The sequence below is a fragment of the Pan troglodytes genome, chromosome 16 (genome assembly GCF_028858775.2).
Source record: "Pan troglodytes isolate AG18354 chromosome 16, NHGRI_mPanTro3-v2.0_pri, whole genome shotgun sequence".
Classification (NCBI taxonomy): domain Eukaryota; kingdom Metazoa; phylum Chordata; class Mammalia; order Primates; family Hominidae; genus Pan; species Pan troglodytes.
Genome location: NC_072414.2, coordinates 40,410,791 through 40,433,157, shown reverse-complemented (window position 1 = coordinate 40,433,157; position 22,367 = coordinate 40,410,791). Strand labels below are relative to the sequence as shown.

At 38.2% G+C, this 22,367-nt stretch overlaps 1 protein-coding gene across 2 annotated transcripts in view; it reads left to right on the top strand.

Annotated features, from left to right (window-relative positions):
- Positions 1 to 22,367, top strand: part of FBN1 (fibrillin 1) — a 235,420-nt gene that overhangs the window by 198,846 nt on the left and 14,207 nt on the right. For both annotated transcript variants that reach the window (XR_008539304.2, XM_001149266.6), the window contains exons 48-60: positions 1,140 to 1,268; positions 1,968 to 2,087; positions 4,786 to 4,911; positions 8,722 to 8,871; positions 9,252 to 9,317; positions 9,561 to 9,677; positions 11,970 to 12,089; positions 13,698 to 13,820; positions 15,879 to 16,010; positions 18,201 to 18,326; positions 18,899 to 19,105; positions 20,813 to 20,938; positions 21,182 to 21,304. Coding sequence is in view for 1 of the 2 variants with exons in the window: in XM_001149266.6 (XP_001149266.4) it covers positions 1,140 to 1,268; positions 1,968 to 2,087; positions 4,786 to 4,911; positions 8,722 to 8,871; positions 9,252 to 9,317; positions 9,561 to 9,677; positions 11,970 to 12,089; positions 13,698 to 13,820; positions 15,879 to 16,010; positions 18,201 to 18,326; positions 18,899 to 19,105; positions 20,813 to 20,938; positions 21,182 to 21,304 (1,665 nt within the window). In the remaining variant the exon portion in view is untranslated. The remainder of the gene's footprint in view (positions 1 to 1,139; positions 1,269 to 1,967; positions 2,088 to 4,785; positions 4,912 to 8,721; positions 8,872 to 9,251; positions 9,318 to 9,560; positions 9,678 to 11,969; positions 12,090 to 13,697; positions 13,821 to 15,878; positions 16,011 to 18,200; positions 18,327 to 18,898; positions 19,106 to 20,812; positions 20,939 to 21,181; positions 21,305 to 22,367) is intronic.

The window sequence follows — 22,367 nt, the reverse complement described above, 5'->3', positions numbered from 1 at the left end:
CAGCTGTCTTTTAAAAATGTATGCTATCTTATGCATAACAATTGGTTATGGGACTTGTCAAATACAATGTGCTCAACATGAAATATATTACAGAAGTCTCCCCTTATCCGTGAGGGATACATTCTGAGACCCCCAGCAGATGCCTGAAACCACAGATAGTACTGAACCCTCTATATACCATGTTTTTTTCTACACATACATACCTAGGCTAAAGTTTAATTTATAAATTAGGCATGGTAATAGATTAACATCAATAACTAATAAGAAAATAGAACAATTATAACAATATACTGTAATAAAAGTTATATGACTGTACTTTCTTGTGCACTGTCTCTCTCTCTCTCTTTCTCTCTCTCAAAATATTTTATTGCACTATACTCACCTATTTTTGGGTGGCAGCTGACCTTGGATAACTGAACCCCCAGAAAGCAAAACCATAGATAAGGGGGAACCACTGTAACTATATCCATTACTTTTATTAAAATGCTTATTAGCAGCTATAATTTTTATGTCTACTTTGCTGTAAATTAAATAAATTTCAAAATAAATGGAATTAGATTAAGCCAAAAAATTTTTAAATATACAAAAGTGATTCTTTGTATAGAAATTATATGATTCAGGACTATGAACCTTCTGGTCTAGATGTTTCATGTAGCCTCTCTTAAATAAATCATTGAATCTACAGAATCTCCCTTCTAAAACATACTAGGCAAGAGTAATAAGCCAAATTCTTTAAATTTTATTGTGCTATAGGCTAATTTAAATCTAATTGCAAGAATACAAAAGAATGCCCTTAGCTGAATTGTGTATTAGGATTTTATTTTTTAAATCAAAAAATTTTTAAATCTAAAATTTAAAAATAAAATCTAAAGGAAAATCAAGGAAGAACTGATAGGAAATTTGAATGTAAATTGTCAGTCTCGAATATAATAATGTAATCTTATTGTTAAATGTGTATAGGTGCTTAAAGCCAGTTCTGTTGTTGCAAACTAGATCTTCATTGGCATTTCTTGTTTGGCTAAGCCAGCAAAGGCCACTAAAATTCAGAAAAAGTAATTTTTCTTTTAGAAGTTTTGATTATTGCTGGGATTATGACATCTTTGGAATATATTAAAGGATTGTTGGGGATTTTTCTGCAGATGTTGATGAATGTGCAAGTGGAAATGGGAATCTTTGCAGAAATGGCCAATGCATTAATACAGTGGGGTCTTTCCAGTGCCAGTGCAATGAAGGCTATGAGGTGGCTCCAGATGGGAGGACCTGTGTGGGTAAGTACAGGACTTAGAAAGACCTGGAAAGAATGCTTCCAGAGACCACTCAAGGAATCATGCAGTCTCTATTCTAATGCTTCTTTCTGGAAACCTGGAGGAAAAGTCAGAGTAGAATTATATTAATCCTCCCTATAAAGGCTTGTTTTTATTTAAGTATATATACATATATATGTATATACATATATATGTATATATGTATATACATATATACATATATATGTATATACATATATATGTATATATATATAATCACTTTTTCCCTTATTTTAAAAATTAAGCTATTGTACTCACCGAGAATACTCAAACTATTAAACAGTGAAATTGCTAAATTGCTCTGTAAGCAGTTGTGATTTCCCTTCTTAAATTTTTTTCTTTAAAATACTTTTGTAGTAAGCTCTCATATCTTTTGAGTATCCTTAAAATCTTTATATACTCACTGACTTTTCACATGCTACAATTTTCTGGAAACATTTAATTTGATGCAGGTAAAATAAAATATGGTTGTTATACTATACATTTTTGAAAGCTGATAAAGCTTATTTTTATTATTGCTTATTTTTCTCCATGGTGGAATTTTATGAACTTTAATTTGCTGTATGCATTTCTTTGATTCATTCTAGTTTTTTTGAATTTTAATTGTTTGATGGAAGTCATGCCGGTGGGAACCTCTTCCTTATTTTTCCCTTTTCTTTGCAGATATCAATGAATGTCTTCTAGAACCCAGAAAATGTGCACCAGGTACCTGTCAAAACTTGGATGGGTCCTACAGATGCATTTGCCCACCTGGATACAGTCTTCAAAATGAGAAGTGTGAAGGTAGGAAAGCTATCAGTTGTAGCAAATGAGGAGTGTCGGGTGTCCACTGGACTTAGCAGAATGAGAATTTTTGTAATGACGTCTTCATTTTGGAATACTTTATAAGAAACAAATGCAAGGGCATAGGTATGACATGGTCTCATCCTTTTGGCAAGACAAGAAGCACTAATTATCATGCTAATCTCTAATGAAGTTATTTTGTTCTGTGCATATGACTGATCATATGATCCTGACTCTTTTCCACTGTGCTTTCATACATTTGTTAGGAATGCTGTGTCCTACTCCCAGTATTTCTGAACTACATTTTTTAAGTGGCGATTCTTTGCAGCTAAAAATAGCTCCTGATTCCATTTAAAAACTTTAAATGACCACATTCAAGGTTGGATGAATGTGGTTATATCGTTTGTCTATTTTGTTTTTACCTATAGAGCAGTGGAAATGTGTTATTTCAAATAAATTCTCAGCAAATTTTACAGTATTACATTCCATTTTGTTTGTTTGTTTTTAATGGAGACAGGGTCTTACTCTGTCACCAGGTTGGAGTACAGTGGCACGAGTATAGCTCACTGTAAGCTTGAACTCCTGGGCTCAAGTGATCATCCTGTCTCAGCTTCTGGAGTAGCTGGGACTACAGGCATGTGCCACCATGCCTGGCTGATTTTTTAATTCTTTGTAGAGATGGGGCCTCCCTATGTTGCCAGGCTAGTCTCAAACTCCTGGCCTCAAATGATCCTCCTTCCTCAGCCTCCCAAGGGCCTTCCTTTAACCTCAACAAATATGTCATATCACTAAGTGAAGGACGTTAATTGCTAGAATTTCATAAATAAGTAGGGTTGAAAGGATTTTCAAGAAGTCACCTAGTTCACACCCCTGACTTTAAACAGGTCTGCATCTAATCCACAATGAGAATTTTCTCTACTTTTAATATCGTCAATTAGAAATTTTATTATATATCCAATTTAAGTAACAATCAAGTGGTGATATTTAAAATGGAAACACCTTATTGAAATTGTCTAGATGCAAATTTTTTAAGCATGTTATTTTACTTTTATTAAAAATTGGCTTTATTATCAATACATAAGTTTGCTAAATTGAACAGAATTAATATATATAGAAAGAAAAATAACTGCACAGTCAATGAATGTGCCCATTCTACAATATTTGGCCCTATCCTAATAAGTTGGCATGTACAGGCTAATTTCTACCATAATAGAAATAGTCATAGTAATAATTAAAAACAACTGAAAACATTTGAGCATTTTCACAAAAGTTAACTTTTATATTAAGAAAAGGTTGGATATAGGGGTGGAAGGAGTGTCAGAATGGAGTAATTCAATTGGCAATAGTAGATCAGATTCATTAATAAACCACAGGGAACATAAAACAGGTATAAATGCAACCCAATAACATGGCATGATGGAGAAGCTGATTTTGCGTTGCACAGAAAGAGAATCACTTGGCATTGCACATTTGTAGAATATTTATTGTGTGGTATTTACAATATTAAGTCAAGATAATAAGGTTAATTTCTCAACTTTTCCTTAGTTGGGCCTCTTGAGAATAAAGTTGTATAATGCAAGTACATTTTGGTGTGAGTAGAAACCTTTGCACAAATATAAAAATAAAGAGCCCAGGATACAAGGATATTTTGTGTTTTGTTGAAAAAATAAAAAAGTATTCTCATAAAAGTAGCATGGCTCAGAATTAAGACTTACCACTTTGTTCACTAAAAATTCCTGCTGAAAGTCAGGAGGAAAGATAAGTGAGTTTGTTGGAATAGAGTGGGCATATTTTTCCATAGGTAATCATATGTTTTATTGACCAACCCAAGCCAATTTTGAAAGTAGAAAAGGGCACTATTAACAATAAAGTCAGGCCAACTGGCATGAGCTGGGGCTCCCCCAGGCAAACTAGGATATATGGTTACTCAAGCCATTCAAACTTCTTATTGGCTACTCTTAACTACCTCTGTACAGGAGCTAAGATGTATAATATACTAAAGAAAACATGCCACAATTCTAAGTGTACAGTTTCCTATTATCTATATGATGAAAGAAAAAGCCTGTACAAGAAAGGTATTTTTGTGTCTTTAGAAAGATTAACCCACAAATCAGGAGCGTCATCTTCTATGATATCGTTAGTTTGCACTTCATAGGATTATACTTATTTTCATGAGTCTTAGTGTTCTTGTAAAATTCACAGTTTTAGGGCTATAGCATAGGGTATTGGGAAAAGTTCCGTGGATGGTTGGAGGGGAGTAAATTTGGATCAAAGGCCTAGATCTCACATTGAGTGACTCACTAGCAATGTGCTTAAAGTCTCAGCATTTCTGCTTCCTGAACAATGGTGCAGTGTGACTCTAGAATTTCATGCTTCTTTCCTGGCCTAGGGTACTATGAAATTACTCTGACTTTTCTAGTTGGCCAAGCAACTCAGTCTGGGTAAGAGACGTTTGTCACTGCACCCCTTAGAAGGCAGTTGCACATTCCATTTTTATATCAATAACTGTCAAAACTAATTCTTTTGAAGTCATGACAACCTAGAAGTCCAGTCCACAGTGTTATGGTACAGAAAAATACCTTTATTATTGTAAGAGTTTGGAAACTCAGTTGCCCTTTGTGTGTCCACATTGTGTGTTTGGTACCTGATGATGTCTCCATCGTGTTTTGACTTTGTTTGACTCATGTGATTCTTTTAGATATTGATGAGTGTGTTGAAGAGCCAGAAATTTGTGCCCTGGGCACATGCAGTAACACTGAAGGCAGCTTCAAATGTCTGTGTCCAGAAGGGTTTTCCTTGTCCTCCAGTGGAAGAAGGTGCCAAGGTAAGTGTCTTTGAAGGCTTTGGGCTTTCAATGCTGCATGTTTATTTGTGGTGGTCTTATTTTTCAAACATGGCAAAGCTCTGTTTCTTTGTGAACAGGAAGATGGAGAGTTTTCATTCACCCAGAGGTCTAATGATAACCATATGTCAGAAGGTTCATTTTCACTTTTAAGGTTAAAAACTCATCCATCAAGTTATGGTTGCTTATACAATTGTACTGACACATAAACCTCTCTCCCACTAAGAACACAAATGCTGATAGGCCCATCAGTGGGGAAACACCTTGAGCCACCGAAACAGCAAAGCCTGGGGGAAGATGAGCTACATATCCCCTACCTCTGAAGAGATAAGCTGAAAAATGTGGGTCCAAAGTTAGACTTGAGACTGAAAAACTGCACATTAACCCATCTGCCCCCGCAATATGGTAACCATCCCTCATATCACAAATTCTCCAAGAAAACAAAAATAAATTTTAAACTGATCAGGATTCTTGCTGGGCCATTGTTCATTTTTAGGAATAATACTTGTCAACTATTTGAGTATAGATTTTCAAGGGTTTGCCAATGACTTTCAAATTTTAAACAAAAATCAAAAGGATCCTGAACTTTGGCATAACACAGTATGTACTTAAGTCCCAGAAAACTGTTTAGACTTTTCTAAACAATACAGTTGTGTATGGATATCTACATACACAAACTAGTTTCATGAATTCCGGGGAAGGGAGATGAAACAAACACATGTATTTCTTTTTTTTCCACTTGTAGCATTTGTTGTTTGGTTGTTATTGTTGTTTTGATGTTGAGTTGGGTTTTTTTTTTTGTTTTGCATGGTTTTTTGGTTTTGCTTCCATATTACCAAATATGGAAGAGGCACTGGATATCACTTAAGGTTCAAAAAATTGAGTTTGCGGTCCCAGCCCTGCCATATTTAGTCTAGAGCAAGTCATTTAATCTTTTGGAAGCTCAATTTCCTCATTTTAAACAACAATAATATCTGCCCAACCAGCCTTACTGTGACAAAGCTTTGTTAGTTTCTGAGTCCTTTGTAGACTCTTGTTGTTATTCTAATGATCTGATTAACTTTTTACTTTTCAACTAGTTATTTGGGAAGTAAGAAGGAGAGTGTTGAGAGTTCTCCGGTTGATTTCAGCTTGTTGGTAGTTGTCAGTGGTCTGTGTGGATTTCAGGGTGGTGCTTAATTCGAACAGATATTCTGCATGGTACAGACCAGCCAGATAAATTCTAACTCCTACTCCCTTGTTTTTGTGTGCCTTTGGCTTGGCCTGAATTTGGAAAGAAAGCAGTGAGAAACCAGGTGTGAATCTGCCGATGTGGCAGGCCAGAGGAAACTCCTAGGCTATTAATTCAATTTGCACTGGCCCATCACAGAGCAAGCTAACGCTGCAGGAAGAATCAGCCCAGCTGTGAGCAGCCCTGCCACATGCTCAGCTCCAGGAGGCAGAGCCAGAACTGAGGAATGCAAGCAGGGAAAGTGACTTTTGTAGTTCTGATGAAATTTCGAGGTCATTAAGGGCTCTTTGCAGATGGACTGGTAAACAGGCATCCCAGTGAGTCCTAAAGTATGTGGGCAAGCACAGCTCTCTTCCCCAATGCAAGACACCCTTGATTAATAAGCCAATTCTAGAGAATCACCACAAGCTAAAGTAAGTCTCCTACAGAGCACAGATTTTGCTGGAGCCAGGAAATTGAGAGCTGGGTTTTTCTTGTAAGATGACAAATTAGGAGTCAGACTTCTATTGCTCATGAAATGAGAAAATTCCACAGAACCGTGGATAATGTTTTTTAAAAAGCGAATGCCATGGGACTCAGGTGGACAGAGCCTGGCACAAAAGACCACAGGTGTAAATGAGCCACTCCCACTTGCAAAGTTCAACGAAGAGAATTTGCCACTTAGACTGACTCAAGACTTCGTGCATTTGAGTCTCTGTCTAATGCCAAGATTTTTTTTTTCGGGGTGGAGTGGTGTGGGGGAGATAGAGCTGGGGTCTGGGACGAAGTCAGCTATTAAAGGAAAAGAGAATGAGAATTTTAATACACCAATATTACGACATACATATTTAAAGAAACACTACAAACTGGAAGACAAAGCAGAGTTAAGTTTTCATATATTTGTTGAGACATTTTTGTGAGTAGTCACTGAATTATATCTAAAGGTAGTTGGAGGCATAAATAATAAAAACAAGACTGATAAATACAAAACATTATATGTGACAAAGAACTTGAAGAATAAAAGAGATCAAAAGTGTTCTCCAAGAAACAAGAATTTGTTCTGTCTTGAAGTTTCTCAGCAAAGCAAACATTTGGGTGGCAGAGATGCCACAGGATTGACTTTTATTGCTCTTGACCTTCAGAAGGATAATTCATTGAAAGGTGCTTGCCAGGTCCTTGCCACAACAGATGGGGAAGTGGAATAGAAATTAGAGAGATGATTTATCTGGATGAGTTGGTAGCCATGAAAGGTTGAGCAAGTTTACTGGGGAGGCTCCCTGAATTTGATTTACGTAACTTGGTAAATATAATAGATAGATAGATAGATAGAAACTTTAATTCATGAAAACCTTTCCTTTGTTATCTCTGGCAACTCTGTTATTCCTACATTGTCTTCTTTGTCATGAAATAAAAGCTGGTGAGACTGTCTTAACAGAAGTGCTTAGGTGGTTATGACAGTATGGTTCCTGGGATTGAAAAACAGTGATGGAAGTGAATGAAAAAGGCAGAGGTGGTCAGATATAAAGAAAGAAGAATAGTACAATATGGGTATGAAAGCATTTCTTTTAAACCTGCAGATTGTGGCCTCTGTGTAATGAGAGGAGTTTTGCAAGGCTTTAAGAAGTCAAGTTCGAGGAAAAACACAGTCCATACCTCTGGTTGAGCTCACTTTTTGGAGTCAATGTGTTGTATGAGAAATGGAAAAGCCCGTTTCCAAAATTATGTCAAGCAATGTTGGAGAATTTTATAGGAAGTAGATCCCATCTTCTTTGTTGGAGTCATCAAAGCAATAATCAATATTGAAATATATTCTTTCAAAGAAAGACTATTCTGTTCCCACCCACCCACAGCCCTGCCCTCCTCTTCCTTCCCTGTCTGTGTTGAGCTAAACAAGCTTCTTTTAAAAATTTAACATTGACACAGCTCTGCATATGTGTGTGTGTATAAAATCTACAAAAAGCCCCACTTGTGTTTTGTAGCCAGCATCTCCGGGAGTATCTGCTTCAGTGACCAACCCTTGTGTTGTATTTTTGCCCATCTACAAAGTTGCCACTTCTGTATTTGTTCTGTGCCTGTGATCTGGAATTTTATTTTAGTTCCAGAGTTTAGGGGACACAGAATAAACCGCAAAGTGTGATATCACAGTAAATATTAGAACTAAGAGGATTCTCTTACTCTAGTGTGCTCATTAAACATGATATTGCAAGCAGAGCTATCAATGAAGGAATCTTGTGAATGATTCCTTCTGTGGACTTTCCAATCCTGAAGTCACTGACAGATGTCAATTTTGAAAACTGTCAGTTTTGGATTTTATTGGATTCACATCGGGTTACTTTGAAATAGTGACTAAAATGAGAAGTAATAAATTTAAGTTCATAGAGTTGTTCATCAGATCTCACTATACAAAAGATACCCATGACTTTTACAATCTCAGCTCAGTTACCATTAGAATCACATAAGGAGTATTGCTGTGGTCCTGAGAGGAGAACATATATAACATAGTGGGTTGTTCTTTATTTGCTATGGTGCAATAAGGACTCAGTAGGAAAGCAACTGAAGGGTGTCATAAATTTATGCTGCAGATTTGCGAATGAGCTACTGTTATGCGAAGTTTGAAGGAGGAAAGTGTTCATCACCCAAATCCAGAAATCACTCCAAGCAGGAATGCTGCTGTGCCTTGAAGGGAGAAGGCTGGGGAGACCCCTGCGAGCTCTGCCCCACGGAACCTGATGGTATGTCTGTCATCTGCATTTCTCTCTGGGCCATGCAGGGTGCAGACTGGCCATGATGTGAGTAAGATTGTAGGCCTTAAAGACAGTAACACAATTTAATTTAATTGTAAGTCTAATTAGAATGTTCATTAAAAATTATTTTATCTCAGGAGCTTGGTAGTTATTTTCTTTTTAATTATGTCATGAATCACAGATGCCCAAGGAGTAGACACAACATCTTAGGGAGTCTCGTTAAATAACTTCCTCTGGTTTCTGGGCTTGTTTTTTCCATCATTTATCAATATGCACAGCATGTAGCAATTTTCTACCTCAAAATGCTTGTGGAGAAGCTTGTAATGAATTGCTATTGTTCTATCTATTAATGAGTGTCTCCACCACAGAGGCCTTCCGCCAGATCTGTCCTTATGGAAGTGGGATCATCGTGGGACCTGATGATTCAGCAGTTGGTCAGTTGCCTGTGCTGGATTCTCAGCATTTCTCAGTATTCTCAATCTGCTTCTTCTCTAGTTATTCTTATTTTTCTCCATCTATCTTGGAAAATTAAGTGATACTTTTTGTCCCTTCATTTAGATAGCAATTATATTATTGCATTATTAGATAATCTATTGATTAAACACTGAAATGATCATAATTTATCTTCACGTTTAAAAAATACCTTGTTATTCACTATTTTTTTTCTCTTGCTTAAGATATGGACGAATGCAAAGAACCCGATGTCTGTAAACATGGACAGTGCATCAATACAGATGGTTCCTATCGCTGCGAGTGTCCCTTTGGTTATATTCTAGCAGGGAATGAATGTGTAGGTGAGTAATAAGTTTTCTTCCATAGGAACTTTACAAATTAAAAATTAAGCTATACAGTATTCACTGTATAGCCATGAATATAGGTACCAAGATGGCACTGAAATAAGTTTTATCCATCCACTCATACATCATTCATTTAGAATACTAGTGAGTCACCATCAGGTCCCAGGCACTGTGCTAGGCTCTGGAGCTGCAGCACTGAACCACGAAGACAAGTTCCTTCCTTTCATGGACCTTACAGCCTAATGGTGAAGGCAGACACTGGACATATCAGAAGAGATACTAGAAAGGACAACATCATAATGAAAGTCTTTGTGAAATTTTTAAAAAATTGTTAATGGTCATAATCTTATTCCCTTATCAAATAAAAATTTTATCTGGATTCTTTTACATTTATTAAGATGAAAGGCTATATAACCAGTACACAATCTTTTTTTTGTAACCCTGTTTTTAAAATGTCAAATAATGGCTCCTCTGGCTGGCCTTTGACCCTTAATCAACACTAACTCTAACTTAAATCCAAGGATCATATTTAGTTATCTAAGAATTCCAGAGTGATTCAATATAACATAATTAATACTAGCATAAATGCTGAGAGTTTGTCTGTGTGAATTAGAAAGTACTTTTTCCATACAAGAAATCAGGTTATGAAGATTTCAGCTCCAGCTATGGCTGTGGGAGTTTAAGCAAGTTTTTTTAGCTTTTCTAGGCCTTAGAATATAATATTATGCAAGTAAAATAACATTTCTAATTACCTTTGCAGCTCTAAAGATCAATGGTATCGGGATTTTTATTAACTTGAAACAGAAATAATATTCTTGACAGTAATTGAATATTATAGTAGAACAAAAGCAAATATTTCAATGTTTTCTCCTCAGAATCTTCAGTTAGTGCTAATATGTGCATATGAAATGAGCCTCTTCACCTAGGAGCTCCCCACCATAGCCTCTTGCCTTCACTTTTGACTTAAGAACCTCAGCACAAGAAACAACTGTTGACAAGAGCCATTACTCTTCTGTGCCTTAGATAGCTAAAATATCAATGTTATTTCTCAAAATTATTTCTTTCCTAAGGGGAGATATTCTCCCCAAGGGATGTGTCAGAATAAGAATGCTGAGTATTCTAGGTGGATGGGTTAGAAGGCATATATATGTGTGTGTGCGTATATATATATACACACACACACATATATATACATATATATACATATATATACACACACACATATATATACACACATATATACACATATATATACACATATATATACACATATATACACATATATACACATATATATACACACACACATGCATGCACACACACACACACACACACACATTTTAGGTCTCTGGTAAGATTTGTTCTCTCTGCCTGTGTTTTAGAGCGGTCATAACCTAAACATATTTTTTTCTAGCCTTTCCTCTTCCTAATGTAAACCATCTGGTTTCAACAGAATCAACACAATCTACTTGAATCTTGATTTTATTTGATGTATTAATTTTACTTAACCTCTGGTCTTTTATTTTACGTAAGTTTAGTCTTTTATTTTATATCTGGCAAAAATCCATCATGTTTAAGGCTTCTTGGGGAGTGATGTAATGTAAGGCCAAACTGTGGATGTATTTCTGCTTTAAACAAGCAGAAACTTTTGACGAGTGATAGGGGCCTTTTTTTTTTTAACCCTTAGAGCATCTACTCCAAGTAGAAGATTTAGTTTATAATGTGGGAGGCTGGAGAAACTCATGGAGAAGAGCACTGTAAGGGCTAGATGTCCAGGCACTGTCATTCTCACTGTCACTGCCACTGCCACTGAGCAAGTCGAATTTCACGGCTATAAACCTGAGATAATAAGACATGCACACTCCCTTTTTGCAAGAACAGAATGAGAATTAAACATTACAGATCAGGCTGGGCTTGGTGGCTCACACCTTTAATCTCAGCACTTTGGGATGCCGAGGTGGGCAGATTGCTTGAGGTCAAGAGTTCAAGACCAGCCTGGCCAACATGGCGAAACCCTGTCTCTACTAAAAATACAAAAATTACCTGGGCGTGGTGATGTGCACCCGTAATTCCAGCTACTCAGGAGGCTGAGGCATGAGATTCACTTGAACCTGAGAGGCAGAGTTTGCATGAGCTGAAATCGCGCCACAGCACTCCAGTCTGGATGTCAAAGTGAGACTCTGTCTCAAAACAACAACAACAACAAAATTGCAGTTTAAAATCCTCTGATAGAATAAAAGGTATTATCTCAATTCATCATGTTTTGGACACATTCCTGGTTTCTTGCAGATACTGATGAATGTTCTGTTGGCAATCCTTGTGGAAATGGAACCTGCAAGAATGTGATTGGAGGTTTTGAATGCACCTGCGAGGAGGGATTTGAGCCCGGTCCAATGATGACATGTGAAGGTACATCTCTTAAACAGAGAACAGTTGATTACGTGTACTGATCCTGGGAACAATTGGTTGATTACAAGTCTTAATATTAAATACAACTCAGGGTGTATATAATAAAGATCATCTAGGCCTGATGGGCCATTTGATCATTCTTCTTTTGTGGCCTCTTCTCTGTAGGGAAAGAGAGATATCCAAGAATGATACAGTTGTGTGTTCATGGCACATCTACACTGTATATCACAGAGAGTTCTCGTTGGTGTTTCCCTACCACTTATATTTAGATGCTTCCGTGTTGTTTAATACCTTCTTTCTTACTCTCACTTTCTCCTTCTTTCTGTTTGTCTCTCATACTCCCTTTCTTTTTCTTTTCTCTTTTTCTCTTCTTTTCTATTTCTAGGAGCACTGCACACTAAGATACCCACCATCATCCTGTAGCCATTTGGAGGCAATCACAGCAAAAGCGGTTGCCTGTAATATATAAGCATCTGAAAAGTGTCCATCCGTAAGCCTGGTGGAATGTATGGAAAGAAGGAAAGGGAGGGAGTGTCTAGAGCAGTGGCTCTCAAAGGGTGGTTCCCAGGAGCAGCTGTATCAGCATCACCTGGGAACTTATTAGAAATGCACATTGTGAGGCCTCATCCAAGACCTCCTAAATCAGAAACTCCGAGAGTGGGGTGGAGCCCAGCAGCCCTCTAGGTGATCTGATACACTCTCAAGTAGGGATTCACTGGCCTGAGGAAAGAATGAAGGAGAGGTAAAGGCAGAGAATAAAGTTGGTAGCAAAGAGAGCTCTTCATCAGATATGATCTATCAAATGCCCATTGTCAGAGTTGTGGTAAATCTTTAAAGGTTGTGACTAAGTCATGATCTGGGCTCTCACTTGTGTTCTTAGTCAGCACTGGCCTTGGGGAGCAACATGATAGTTGAGATGGTCTATTTTAATCCTGCTTTTCCAAAACACATTCTGATGGTTCCAAACTCTGCAGTCTGCAGAAATCACTTTTTTTCCATTAACAGTAAACTCATTCCCATCTATTTAAGGTTTGAACATGGGCATCTGTGTAAACTGAGTGTCTCTGTCAGTATAAAATGATCTGGAACACTATTTGCTTGGGCAGAAGAATCGCTGTTATTTCACAGGAGCCTCTTTGTTTGGGGAAAGAGAGGTGGTTAACAATATTGGAGGAGTTGGTTTCTGTTCTGACCACAATTGTTTTGGCGGAATGGGGCAAAACTGATTCCCACGCCATGTAACTGTTGGTAGTGACAAATGGTCAACCTGAGCCTTCTAAGCCAAAATTTCAGAAGAGCCCCTCAAATGTTGGGTGGCCTGTAATTTCCCATCCACCTAAATAATCATTAATAATTATACCAGGACAACAAACATAAACTGGGACTGTGCTGGGAGAACCGGGATGGAGAGTCACTCTGTTTATACCAAATATAAAATAATCAACCCATTTTATAATTTCCTGGAAATGGGAGACCACTTGATCCATCCATGTTTATGACAATGAAGCATTGCAACTTTTGGTAAAGTTTTAGAGTTTTAGTTCAATTGGTAGGTTCCCTTTTGTTGCTGTCCATGATCCCTTATTTTCTTACTCTCCTCTGCTGCAGATATAAATGAATGTGCCCAGAATCCTCTGCTCTGTGCCTTCCGATGTGTGAACACTTATGGGTCATATGAATGCAAATGTCCCGTGGGATATGTGCTCAGAGAAGACCGTAGGATGTGCAAAGGTGAGTCATCGTGTTCAAGGTCATCTAAGCCAGGAAGCTTTATCTGTGAGGCGAGATGTCCCTCAAAGCTTCCATTAGTAGGAGAAGGCTGGGAATTGGAATATAAATAGTCCGTGGACAATACGGGGATTGTCACTGCCACGTTTCCCCCTAAATTGTAGCTGGAAGCATCATCAAGCCAAGTTGAGGACTGCACTGCACATCCTTTATTAGGTCTCACTGTGCATCACATGCTCACAACATGCCAGTATTTCTACAAGATATGGGAATAGAAAGAAAACGACATTTCCCCACGTTCAAAAAACCCAATATGAAGAGATTGAGACAGATAATAAATACGTTCTCATAATACAGTGTGATAAATGCTGTGGTGATTATATATACAAAATGCTCTGAGAACACCAAAGGATATTCTATTTCAAGAATGGGGTAACACGTGGAATCTACTTTAGCTAAACCATCTCCATTAAAAATACCTCCTGAACACCTGCAATTTCCTAAGCACTGAACTAGGCTCTATTTCACAAACTGCAGTAATCATAGAGTTTGCTCTTGAAGAGCTCTGATTTGCTCCTGTCAATATCTTAAATGAACAGACACCTGTTTTCTCAAGATGGCGTAAATATAATTTTGCTTAAGGGTGGGGAAATTTCCTAAATGAAAGGTCCTAATCATATGCAGAATAAATTTCAAATTTCTCAGCTCAGAGCATGTAAACGGGAAAGATAGAAAAAGAAAGAAGTACAATAGGACAGAAAGTAAAGACTGAGGAAGGCCCAACTAAGTCCAGAAAAGGAAATGAAGGAGGGAAGAACCAGTAGAGAATAAGATATTTGAGATATATAATATAAAATAGTCATTTACTATTATATCCTGTTTACTAATATTATCATGTAAAAATAATGTCATATTGGCCAGGCACGGTGGCTTATGCCTGTAATCCCAGCACTTTGGGAGGCCGAGGTGGGTGGATAACCTGAGGTCAGGAGTTTGAGACCAGCCTGACCAACATAGTGAAACCCCGTCTCTACTAAAAATACAAAAAATTAGCTGGCGTGATGGCGCATTCTTGTAATCTCACCTACTAGGGAGGCTGAGGCAGAAGAATTGCTTGAACCCCGGAGGTGGAGGTTGCAGTGAGCTGAGATCATGCCACTGCACTCCAGACTGGATGACGGAGTGAGACTCCATCTCAAAAAAAAAAAATATCATATTATAATATATTGTGTTATTATTATAATTATTGCATAATGTAAGCTTTGGTTTGTTACTCTTATAATCCATTATGATTGTAGTACTATTATAATTATTGCCTTATCATATATTGTGATTATAATGCTGTTATAATTATTGTTATATTAAGATATATCCATTATATTATAATTACATGAGGCCCTTTTAGTTCAATTAGTCAACAAGAATTAGAAATCATGCTTCAACAAAGGAGTATAAAACATAAAGGGACAGCCAGGCACGATGGCTCATGCCTGTAATCCCAGCACTTTGGGAGGCCGAGGTGGGTGGATCACTTGAGGCCAGGAGTTTGAGACCAGCCTGGACAACATAGTGAAACCCCATCTCTACTAAAAATACAAAAAAAATTAGCCAGGCGTGGTGGTGCATGCCTGTAATCCCAAATACTTGGGAGACTGAGGTATGAGAATCACTTGAACCCGGGAGGCAGAGGTTGAAATGAGCTGAGATCGGGCCACTGCACTCCAGCCTGGGCAACAGAGAGAGACTCTTTCAAAAACATAAATAAATAAAAATAAAAATAAATAAAAAATAAGGGAAGGAGAAGAGAGAAAAGGCTCTCATCATGCTTCTTGAAGAGGTCATCAGTTGATTAGGGAGCAATTTCTTCAAGTTCAAAGGTGGTTAGAAGATTCCTTTCCATTCTTTAGAGATCATACTCAACAGAGCAGAAGGAAATACAGCCAATAGTGAAATAACAGATGAAAATTGGTTACTTACTAACATTTTATGTTTAAAAGTCAGGTAATTAAGGCAGATATATGCATTTTCTTTGACAAATTTGTGATTGTACATTTTTTACAGATGAGGATGAGTGTGAGGAGGGAAAACATGACTGTACTGAAAAACAAATGGAATGCAAGAACCTCATTGGCACATATATGTGCATCTGTGGACCCGGGTATCAGCGGAGACCTGACGGAGAAGGCTGTGTAGGTAAGAGGATCCCTGTGGAAGGAGCTTTGAGTGCGTCAGAAGTGACAGTGGACAGAAGGAACCTGGGCTCTGAGTTCTTGTGACACTGTGTTCTTGGCGAGACCCATTTTGTTCTCTTACCGCATGTCAGGACTCTCCGTGGTGGTTCCCTTGCCTCGTGATCATTTGTGAATTCCAAGAGCACTGTCATTGTCCCTCTGATCTGGCCTTTGTCTTTCTTGACCCATTTGCTGCCAGGATTTGAACAGCATGCCTTTTCTCTATTCTCCTCCTTTACATTCCATACTCTTTTGTTGATTTGGGGGTCAATTCTCCCCATCACATTGGAATGCTTCCCTATTGACTTAGCTTTGCTACAAATGCCAGGTACCTCTCAGTCAGGAATATCTCAAAACCATTGGGATCTACCTCCAGAAAATCTGGTCTTGTCTAGAGTAGCATCCAGGCACTGATATTTTTTTAAAGCTCCTCAGCTGATTCTAATAGGGATCCAACATTGAGAACTTCAGCCTTAGACCAGGAGTTGGCAAACTGCCTACAGGCTAATTCCAACCTGCCGGCCCACTGTGTGTTTTTATAAATAAGGTTTTATTAAACATAGGTATAACCATTCATTTGCATATTGTCCATGGCTACTTTCATGACACAATGGCAGAGCCAAGTGGTTGCAACTGAGACCATATGACCCACAAAGCCTAAAATATTTCCTATCCTAACAAAAAGTTTCCTGACCTCTGCTTAGATAATAATTACAGGAGAAAATTATTAAAACCTTCTCACATGCATTCTCTTTCTTTTTAATAATAAATGGTGCTATAAAGATATATTTTATGTTGTCATTCAAGAAGATTAAGAATCCCATTGCTCTTTTACTCTGTACAATACAGATTGAAGCAGGAATTAAAGAACAGACTCTAAAAGCACACAATAAGAAAATATGTAGATTGTCACACACTGGATCCTCCTGGATCAGTAATTCTCAACCTCAGCTGCACTTTGGAATCATTTGGGGAGCTCAAGTCCAACCTCAGATATTCTGATTGAATTGGTCTGGGGGTGGCTGGGGCATTGCATTGGGGTTTTGAACCTGTTTTAACACTGTTCTGGATTCACCTTCCAACTTTCTCTCTTTCCTAGTGAGAGCTCCATCTGAGGGACCCTGAACTATTCTCAAAGGAGGGGAAGCACCTCAGCAAATTATTTTTGATCTTTCTAAATAATCATCAGATAATTCTAAGAATCTGTAGATATTTTAATGTTTTCTTAAACCTGGGAAACTGAGTTGTAGTTTATGATTTCTTAATAATATTGTTGAAATATTACAATAAACGCAACCTATATTGGAGATATAATCTAGGTTAATCTGAAGATTAATCTAGACAAACTCCCCCAGATCAATATTGACCATTATAGATATTATTCTAACATGTATTAAAATATTTCTTTCATATGCTGATATTCACATTTTTCCCTCCTTCACTTGAAATAACCCTTTGAGAGTCCTTTTTATGTCCTAATATGAAAAGATTTAAATTTTACTAAGTGAAAAATGTAAGTGTGCATAAAATGCTACCATCTATGTTTAAGTATATAAAATGCTATCAGTTAGGCTTTTAAAAGATCTGAAGTGCACACACACACATACACATATTATGTATGTATTTGCTTTTATATGCATAATCCAGCTCTGGAAGGATACATTAGAAATCGGCCCCAGAATTGGTTGCTTTTCAGGAGGGGAGTTTGGTGTCTGGGAAATAGGAAATGAAGGGGGTACTTTTGCTGAATCTCCTTTTGTACCTTTTTAATTTTGAGCCATGTGAAGAGATAAGCTATTTACAAACTATATAGGAAAGAAGAAAATCTATTCTTCTATAAAAGATTCAGATGGCTCTTTCTGTTTTCAGTCTTTCAATGAAACCAAACAGTTAAGAATGAATTGAAGTCCCTTTTATACCTTTTAAATTTTGAGCCATGTGAACAGATTAGTGATTCAAAAGCTAAGTTAAGAAGGAAAGATGTGAGAGAGGGAAGGAAGGTGAGAGGGAGGGAAGGGAGGAAGGAAAGAAGAAAGGAACAAAGGGAGGGAAGGAGGGAGGGAGGAAGGAAGGAACGAAGGAAGGAGCTCCATCCTCTATAAAATGGTCAGATGACTCTTCTTGTTTTTGGTCCTTCAATAAAATCAAACAGATGAGAATGAATGTCAGACGAAGCCAGGGATCTGTGAGAATGGGCGCTGCCTCAACACCCGTGGGAGCTACACCTGTGAGTGTAATGATGGGTTTACCGCCAGCCCCAACCAGGACGAGTGCCTTGGTGAGTACAGTTGGCAGCGCACTTTCCTAACCTCAGCCTCCACACTGGGATGCTGGAAACCCAGACTTCTTATTTAAAATACAAGAAAATGTCAAAATCTGAGGAAGGATAAAAAATGTTCATATTTTGGAGATGCTGTAATGACTGTGATTGTCCATTGGGCTCAGCACCACCCTGCAGCTAAATTCTTCCTTTGCTAATTGGATCCTGAATCACTTGTTTGGAATTTCTTGGCTGCCTTTGAAGCCCTTGGTGATCAGGATCCACTTCCATATGTTTCTCTGCCCCTCTGTCTGTAAGCATGGCTATTCCCCTGTATTTCTGGGAGCAGAGAGAGTTATAAGCTTGTCTAGGCCAATGTCTTTCTGCCTACTTACTGAATGTCTTATTTGTTTCCCTCAGACGTCATCCTTTCTCTTTTACTGCTGTCACCAGCTTTCCCCTCTTGCTTCTTCTCACCCAGGGTAAAGTGTTACATCCTTTTTTGGTTTTTATATCTGACCAAATTTTTAATATTTTGTTTGCTCTTCAAATTTCCTGACATCCCCTTTGCCATATAATGTCCCTTCCAGACAATCGGGAAGGGTACTGCTTCACAGAGGTGCTACAAAACATGTGTCAGATCGGCTCCAGCAACAGGAACCCCGTCACCAAATCGGAATGCTGCTGTGACGGAGGGAGAGGCTGGGGTCCCCACTGTGAGATCTGCCCTTTCCAGGGGACTGTGGCTTTCAAGAAACTCTGTCCCCATGGCCGAGGATTCATGACCAATGGAGCAGGTACTTCATTTATAGTCCAAAAATACTTGCAGGGAATCTATTTATTTGTTTTTTGTGTGAAAAACAGATGAAAATATGGAGTTTGCAATATGTGCCTAGGTTGAATTGCACAGCTGAGGCCAACAAAAATTCTTCATTATGGAGTTTTAGACATTTGAGGTCATGCTGCCAAAGTGGCCTTGGTCCACTTGATTAAGCTGTGTGTGCTTAGGACCCTCCCTCTGCATTCCAGCGAGTCTTCAACTTTTTAAACAGTTTACTATAAGTCAATTGGCTACTCAGAATATAATTTTTAAATTTTTTAGATAAACTTTGAAATAAATGATTATTAAATGCGCAAACCAGTCCACCAAGATGTGGAACTCCTAAAACTGGCCAAACTGTATTGCATAAAAGAAATATAAATCATGCTGATATCCTGGCAATTAGACACAATTGCATCTGGAAAAGCACAAGCTCCTTAACTAGAGCAGGATGAGGAAGTGTCAGACTGTCTAAGGCAACTCTAGAGATATCTAGGCCTGTCACCAATATGATTCCTGTGTTTATCAACTGTAACTACAATTGGTTTTTAGTTCATAAAAGGACTGAGAAAAGGTGAGAGCTTTTTTGAGCTTCTTGGGAGGGAATTAGAAGTGAAAGGGGAAGAAGGAGGTTAAGAAGGATTTGTGTTTGTATTGGAAAGATGTGGCTGAAGGCAGAATAATGGAACTGGATGTGATTTTAAAAAAAGGAAAAAACAGACCTAGAAAGGTAAGATGGAGTGACCAAAAGCAATTTATGATTCTTTGGAGGATGTAGCAATAAGATAGCCGAAAAAACTCACTTCTGGAGACCAATAAGAGTGTGCTAAATTGCACTTCAGAGTAGACTTGCAAAGTTCAGATACACCCAGCTGTTGGTATAAAATGGTTATTTGGCAGTCAAGGGCTGAGAACCCATGTAGAAAGTGCTTGTATTGGCACTTCGCCAAGCAGTAAGGAGGTAAAATGGGTCAAGATGTGGAAGACAGTGGTTTTAATGCTCAACAGTGCATATTGACCCAGTCTTTCTCTCTGTGGTACAGCCATGAGTAAGGGTCTCCCTTCCTTAGCAGGCTGCAAAAACCCAGCACTGTCATCCACCTCAGAGCCCTGGTTAGTTTCCCCCCTCACCAGAGGACAGAAGTTCATCTCATTTCCCCAATATTATGTAATTTGAACTTTTTCAGGATTAACCACAAAGACAACAAAAATAATGTAAAAACAAAAAACAAAAAACCTTACTTATTTTGAGCATGCAATACTAGGGGGTGGAAATGGGGTTTCCTCATCAAAAGGATCTGCTTCTGTGATTCATTTATTAGATGTCAGCAGGAGGCAAGCTTAATGGCATGAGATGACACAAAAAGCCAAATATGTCTAGATGGGGTGGCTGTTCTATGGACCCAGAAGAGAAAAATATACATTTAGAAGACCAGTTGTTTTTAAAGTTTTTCTGTGGCTGAATTATTTTATCAATTATAGTCTAATGAAGTTATTTGTTTGCCTTTTGATATAGCTACTGTTACATATTAAATTTATGCTGTCATCTTACTGGTTTAATTTCTTAGGCCCAAAATATAGTAACACAATTTATTAGTATTTACACTGAAGTGACCCCCTACATATTAATGTTGTCAATTTTATGATATATTTCTTATCTTAATTTATATTCGTTAAATTACAGATATCGATGAATGCAAGGTTATTCACGATGTTTGCCGAAATGGGGAATGTGTCAATGACAGAGGATCATATCATTGCATTTGTAAAACTGGGTACACTCCAGATATAACTGGGACTTCCTGTGTAGGTAAGTGTCTATTTCTGATGGCTTATCCTCAAGTGGAAATTTTAGATTATGGAAAAAAAAAACCCAAAGCTAAAAATCTAAAAAGTCTGTGCAGTTTCATAGGAAAGCACAGGACGATCATCAAAGTCTACACAGAGTTTCCTTTTTCTTTCCCCGAAACTAAAATTCGTTAGACCCTGTGGAAATTGAGCGTGTACACATCATTTTTAGATGCACAGTCACGCTGTATTTCTTTGATCATAGATCTGAACGAGTGCAACCAGGCTCCCAAACCCTGCAATTTTATCTGCAAAAACACAGAAGGGAGTTACCAGTGTTCATGCCCGAAAGGCTACATTCTGCAAGAGGATGGAAGGAGCTGCAAAGGTAAAGTAGAATTGACCATTGCCCCTCACCTAGCTCCTGACACATGGCTGCATTCCTTTGCCTGTAAGAACTCCACAGGCAAGCCGAAAGACCTGCTCTACAGGCAGGAGGTGCTTCCCTGGGGTTAATGCCTCCATGGGACCTACCTCCTGTGCTGGAGGGAGGGAGGCTAAAGCCAGGGAGATTGTGGAGGAAGCAGCTGTCCTTGCTGCATGCCCCCTGGGCATCCATAGTGGCCATCCATGACTATCTCAGAGATAGCAGGGCCAGCTCTCAATGGCTCTGGTGGGGCAGATTCTTAATTGGTGACCTCCTCTCTGCTTTCTGTTTTTTGTATTTATTCTTTATAGCTATATAATTCAGGTTTCCAGGAAGGTCCTGCCTCGGAATAATCAGTGCCATGATCGTAGAGGACATTGTGCCTAATGAATTAGATGCTGTGTCCAGATTTTTGTTCTGCAGAAAAAGTCCATTTCTGCCCTGTAGGAGCTTCCCTGAGACATAAATATCACACAGAATTAAGAACCAGCAAAGCTCTGGGCAGAAATCCCTTCTCAACCAGAAGTTATCCTTTGCAAAATTTTTTTGGTTTAATTTTACTCCTGTAAACATCTTCCTCCACAATAAGAACATTATATTTAGTGAATAGCACTAGTGAGTCATACTTAACAATAATTTGGGAAATTAGAGATTTGGAGAAGAAAAGGTAGACCAAGTGGTAGAGCAAGAGATATCATGTCATGCCATGAAACTTTGAAGGAAATTTATAGAAACATACAGAAGTAAGGAAGGTAAAGGATAGAGTGGAGTCTTTTTCCTATTTTTTCTCATAAAGCTTAAGTTCTTCCACTTACTTGGTATATATAACTAAATATCAAATGAATGATGCAGCTGTGTACCACTGAACTGAGAAGAGGCTAGAAGGGTGGAGGGTGGGACCAGCACATCCCCACGGAGGATCCAGATTGGAGGAGAGGAGAGGAGAGAAGTGGAGAGCAGCGAGAAGTTGGGCTCTTGACCTCTTTCCTGTGTCTGCTGAAAGGGAGAGTTAAGAGACATGTAA